At 42.5% G+C, this 6,000-nt stretch overlaps 1 protein-coding gene across 1 annotated transcript in view; it reads right to left on the bottom strand.

Moving 5' to 3' along the window:
* SH3GL1 (SH3 domain containing GRB2 like 1, endophilin A2) overlaps positions 1-6,000 on the bottom strand; it is a 74,987-nt gene that overhangs the window by 21,026 nt on the left and 47,961 nt on the right. Inside the window, exons 2-3 of the mRNA XM_081941681.1 lie at positions 4,898-4,966; positions 943-1,015 (exon numbers count right to left, since the gene is read on the bottom strand). Of these exons, the coding sequence (XP_081797807.1) occupies positions 943-1,015; positions 4,898-4,966 (142 nt within the window). The remainder of the gene's footprint in view (positions 1-942; positions 1,016-4,897; positions 4,967-6,000) is intronic.

Below are 6,000 nucleotides of genomic sequence, written 5' to 3'. Positions count from 1 at the left end.
GGGAGGGGAAAGAAGGAAGGAAGGGGCAGGGGGGGAGGAATGGGAGGAAGGGAGGGAGAAAAGAAGAAGGCAGGGGATGGGAAGGAATGGGAGGAGGGGAGGAGAGTGGAAAGAAGGGAGGGAGGGAAGAAGGAGGGAGCAGGGGAGGGGAAGGAGGAGGAGGGGAGGGGAAAGGACGGAGGGAGGGAGGAGGCAGGGGAGGGGAAGGAATGAGAGGAGGGAGGGAGAGGAGGAGAGGGGAAAGAAGGATGGAAGGAAGAAAAGAAGGAAGGGGCAGGGGAGGAGGGAGGGAGAGGAGGAGAGGGAAAGGAAGGAAGGGAGGGAGGGACAAACGAAGGAGGCAGAGGAGGGAAGAATGGGAGAAGGAGAGGAGGGGAGGAGAGGGGAAAGAAGGGAGGGAGGGAAGAAGGAGAGAGCAGGGGAGGGGAAGGAGGAGGAGGAGGAGGAGAGGAGGGGAAAGGAGGGAGGGAGGAGGCAGGGGAGGGGAAGGAATGAGAGGAGGAGGGAGAGGAGGAGAGGGAAAGAAGGATGGAAGGGAGAAAAGAAGGAGGAGGCAGGGAGGGGGAGGGAGGGAGGGGAGGGAGAGGAGGAGAGGGAAAGGAAGGAAGGGAGGGACAAAGGAAGGAAGCAGAGGAGGGGAAGAATGGGAGAAGGAGAGGAGGAGAGGAGAGGGGAAAGAAGGGAAGAAGGAAGAGAGGAAAGAAGGGAGGGAGCAGAGAAGAGGAGAGGGGAAGGAAAGAACAAGTGCTAATTGGAAAAGGGAAGAAAGAAGGGAAGGGAAAGAAACAAAAGGGAGGGATTTTCCCCCTCAGAGAGAGGAGGTGAGAAGTCTTTTTAGAGTTTCCACGGGGAACGTGGCCACCCACGTAGGTTTTTTCTCAACAAAAACCACCGCAGACGGAACAATCGTGGCTGGGGATAACCACGGGGCATAACTCTTACCAGGGTTCGGCTGCAGGTATTCCGTCGTTCGGGCCAAGATTTCCGTCACAGCCTTGCTGGTAAGGTCCACTTTCTGCAGAAACAGAAGTCGGGAGTTTGCAAAGCAATCGAAACGTGAGAAAGAAGGGGACGGCCTTTGGAAGCTCAGATTATCCTCAATTTAACAACAGTTTTGTTTAGTAACCTTAGACTTACAACTTATGGTCATACAATATTGTATTGTATTGAAAAGTTCTGTTTGACTCAGTGCTAAGTTTGGCCTTGCTCTGCCTTTGGCAATGAGGTCTCTGGCAGCGTTTCAAGGGAGATAAAGGTGGGTGTTTATCAACATTCCCCTGAAAGACTGTGGCAACTCGAGCAGGCATCTGTTGGACTCTTCACAGTCTGTTTGCGAAGACTTGCGGACTGTTAATGACCATAATTTCCTGGAGAAATTTCCTGAGAGGAGAAATTTCCTGACAGTGAGGACAATTAATCAGTGGAACAGAAGTTGCCTCCAGAAGTTGTGAATGCCCCAACACTGGAAGTCTTTAAGAAGATGCTAGATAGCCATTTGTCTGAAATGGTATAGGGTTTCCTGCCTAGGCAGGGGGTTGGACTAGAAGACCTCCAAGGTCCCTTCCAACTCTACTATTGTATTGTATTGTAACTTAAAATGACTTAAAATTGGGGGCGGGGGGTGTGGGGAGACTCAGTGGTGATCGTAAGTCGAGGACTACCTGTGTTATTATGTCAGAGTAAAAAAGTTGAGGTTTGATGCTGTTACCCTATTCTGGTGCACCGAATGGAGCCGGAAGTCAGTGTCTTTTCTTTCTTTTTCCCTACACTTTTCCCTTCCCTTTTTCCTTCCCTCCTCTCTCTTCCTCACTGTTTCCCCTTGTATTTTTTGCATTTTACGTTATAATCTACTAAGGAAAAAGAAAGAAAGACGCGAATGATGGCATTATTCCAAAGAGATTCTCTGGTTCTTGAGCAAACTACATGATGAAATATATGGAAATGTGAAATCTACCCCAAAGATAAGGAGGCTGGGCATGGTTGTGTTTTTGAGCATGGCGCCAGGTGCGTTGCGAAGCTGAAGTGTGCAGGTTGCTTACCTGAGAGCAAATAATTGTATTAGTGGCCACACCCAGCCCTGGAACGCCCTTCCCTATCAGAACGATATTAGATATAATTTGATTAGATTTGCCAGGCCAAAGATATTTTTCTTCAGTCCAGACGTTTCAAATGTCTATTGAAACGCCTATGTATCGCAAAGGTTATGTATCTCAAACTTAAACGTCAATCAAAATGACGTTATATAAGGCTCTACAGAACAACTAGGCGCAAAGACAGTTTTTCCCCGAATGCCATGCTAAACAAATAATTCCCACAACACTGTCAAACTATTTACTAAGACTGTATTACTATTCTTCTTCTCATCCTTCCTACTACCAATCTCCTTTTCCACTTATGACTATAACCTTGTTGCTTGTATCTTTATGATTTATATTGTTTTCCTAGTATGATTTATGTTGATTGCTTATTTAGTATCCTATGACTATTACTAAGTGTTGTATCTTATGATTCATGATGAATGTATCTTTACAGGGACTATAATCATGATTTTCCACTGATATCTTTTACACTGAGAGCTTATGCACCAAAGACAATTTCTTTGTGTGTCCAATCAAACTTTGCCTATAAAGAATTCTATTCTATTCTATCCTGTAATTCTATTCTATTCTGTAATTCTATTCTATTCTGTAATTCTATTCTATTCTATAATTCTGTAATTCAATTCAATTGTACTCTATTTGATTCTGTAATTCTATAATTCTATTCTATTCTATTAATTGTATTCCATTAATTGTATTCTGTAATTCTATTCTATTCTGTAATTCTATTCTGTAATTCTATTCTCTTAATTGTATTCTGTAATTCTATTCTATTCTGTAATTCTATTCTGTAATTCTATTCTCTTAATTGTATTCTATAATTCTATTCTATTCTGTAATTCCGAGATTCAGTTCACTTCAATAGTATTCTGTAATTCTATTCTATAATTCTATTCTATTCTATTAATTATATTCTGTAATTCTATTCTATTCTGTAATTCTATTCTATTCTATTCTGTAATTCTATTCTTTTCTATTAATTGTATTCTATAATTGCATTCTGTAATTCTATTCTATTCTGTAATTCTGTAATTCAGTTCACTTCAATAGTATTCTGTAATTCTATTCTATAATTCTATTCTATTCTATTAATTATATTCTGCAATTCTATTCTATTCTTATTTCTTGCTTTCAATATGTTTTAATGTGCATGGAACTGGAGTTTTCATTTCTCCTGAAAGGCATGACAAGCCTGAGTATTTATATACAGGTAGTCCTCAATTTACAACAATTCATTTAGTGACCATTCAACATTACAACGGCACTGAAAAAAGTGACATGACCACTTTTCACACTTACGACCTGGATGGCATCCCTATGATCATGTGATCAAAATTCAGATGCTCGGCAACTGGTTCATATTTCCGATGGTCGCAGAAGGTCCCGGGTTTTGTGACCTTCTGACAAGCAAAGTCGAGGGGGAAGCTGGATTCGCTTAACAACCGTGTGGCTAAGTGAACAATTTCAGCGATTCACTTAACAACCGTGTGGCTAACTTCACAACTGCGGAGATTCACTTGGCCCAGGAAGTCTGCTTTTCTGTACTTACACTGCTCTGTTGGAAACCAGATCCACAAAGCTTTTTTTACACACACACACACACACACACACACACACACACACACACACACACAGAGGTGATGTTCAGGAAATTGTTGAAAACTTAGTTCTTTTCTCAGGCCTTGGGATATGAATTTTGTTTTAAAAAAATTGTTATGGATTGTTATTTTTTGTGCATCCATGTTCCTTGTTCCATCATGATTGTTTCTTGCTTTTAAAGGTGGAAGCCACTCAGAATTGTGCGGCCTCTAAAATAGCAGACTTAAATCAAAATTAAATTTTACAATACAATACAACAATACAATACAATAGCAGAGTTGGAAGGGACCTTGGAGGTCTTCTAGTCCAACCCCCTGCCTAGGCAGGAAACCCTATACCGTTTCAGACAAATGGCTATCCAGCATCTTCTTAAAGGCTTCCGGTGTTGGGGCATTCACAACTTCTGGAGGCAAGCTGTTCCACTGATTAATTGTTCTAACTGTCAGGAAGTTTCTCCTCAGTTCTAAGTTTCTTCTCTCCTTGATTAGTTTCCACCCATTGCTTCTTGTTTTACCCTCAGGTGCCTTGGAGAATAGCTTGACTCCCTCTTCTTTGTGGCAACCCTTGAGATATTGGAAGGCTGCTATCATGTCTCCCCTAGTCCTTCTTTTCATTAAACCAGACATACCCAGTTCCTGCAACCGTTCTTCATATGTTTTAGCCTCCAGTCCCCTAATCCTCTTTGTTGCTCTTCTCTGCACTCTTTCTAGAGTCTCCACATCTTTTCTACATTGTGGCGGCCAAAACTGAATGCAAATATTCCAAGTGTGGCCTTCCCAAGGCCTTATAAAGTGGTATTAACACTTCACGTGATCTTGATTCTCTCCCTCTGTTGATGCAGCCCTGAACTGTGTTGGCTTTTTTGGCAGCTGCTGCTGCATTAAAAAAAAATCATTTCAACTCCTACGTTATATGGCTTTGCTAGGTTTTGGGGAACAGCTAAGGTTAGCTAAATGCTGGAAGGTATCAAAGACACTGCATGCATTTTAGAGCATGAGTTTCCAAACTTGGCAACTTTAAAACTTGTGGACGTCAGCTCCCAGAATTCCCCAGGCAGGAAAATGACTGGGGCATTCTGGGAGTTGAAGTCCACCAGTCTCAAAGTTGCCGAATTTGGAGAGCCCTGATGTAGAGACATTGCCCATACTACAAAAAATGCCACTTTTCCCATGCATTCTTAGTTGGTTATCTTTACACACCTTCTCCATTTCTTTGAAGTCCTCATCCAGCTTGGTTCCTTCAGCTCCGCCCACCTTCTCGCTGACCATCTGTGAACCAAAAAAAACAAACCCCAAAGGTTATTTTTTTTAAAAAAGAGGAACATTTATCTATTGCAATTAGTCCTTGTTTAGCGACTGTCTCGGAGACTGACCGTTCACGGTTACGATAGGGATGGGGGTGGGTGGGAAACAAAAACTTTACGACCGACCCTCTGATTTGCAACTTTCATGGGGCTGGCAAAGCAAATGACAGCTGAATGAAGAATGTATGGCGAAAAGCCGTTTCACTTAGTGACTGCTTCGCTTAACGACCACGTTGGTGATCCCAATTGTGGCTGCTAAACGATGACAGGTATGCGTTTATTACAGGTACTTCGACACCACCCAATTCAATGACACACACCCCCGATGGCTTACGACAAATATAACAAACTGCAATAATAGATTTCAATCTAAATGATCTCCCAGTGAAAAGGACGCCATTTACCCTAAATACTCATCAAAACGCAGAACTGTAAATCCTCATTCTCATATAGACAGCTAGTCCTCGACTTATGACAGTTCATTTAGTGGCCATTCAAAGTTACAGCGGCACACTGACAATTGAGCCCAAAACGTACATTGCTAAGTGAAAAAATTGTTAAGTGAGTCAGCGGAGCCCAAAAATTCTGTTGCTAAATGAAACATCTGTTAAGTGAGTTTGCCTCATTTTATGACTTTTCTTGCCACGTTCCTTGTTGAGTGAATCACTGTGGTTGTTAAGCGAATCTGGCTTCCCCCCCTGACTTTCCTCATTCAGAAGGTCGCAAAAGCGATCGCACGGCTCCAGGGCACGGCAACCGTCATAAATATGAACCAATTGGCGAATTTTGACCAAGGAAATGCTGCAAGTGTCATAAACTATGAAAAACGGTCGTAAGTCACATTTTCCAGTGTCACTAAATGAACCGTTGTAAGTCGAGGACTACCTGTAATTGCAATAACAAGTACTTTGGGACTTTAGACTCCAAACAGAGAGGCACCTGCCCCGTAACATCCCAGATTTAACAACTGTCGGTAAAAAGGAATAAAAAGTTCAGGTG

This window comes from Natrix helvetica (genome assembly GCF_964273705.1).
Source record: "Natrix helvetica genome assembly, chromosome: 1".
NCBI classification, from domain to species: Eukaryota; Metazoa; Chordata; class Lepidosauria; order Squamata; family Natricidae; genus Natrix; species Natrix helvetica.
Note: the sequence above shows the minus strand (reverse complement) of the source record. Positions and strands in the feature narration are given on the sequence as shown.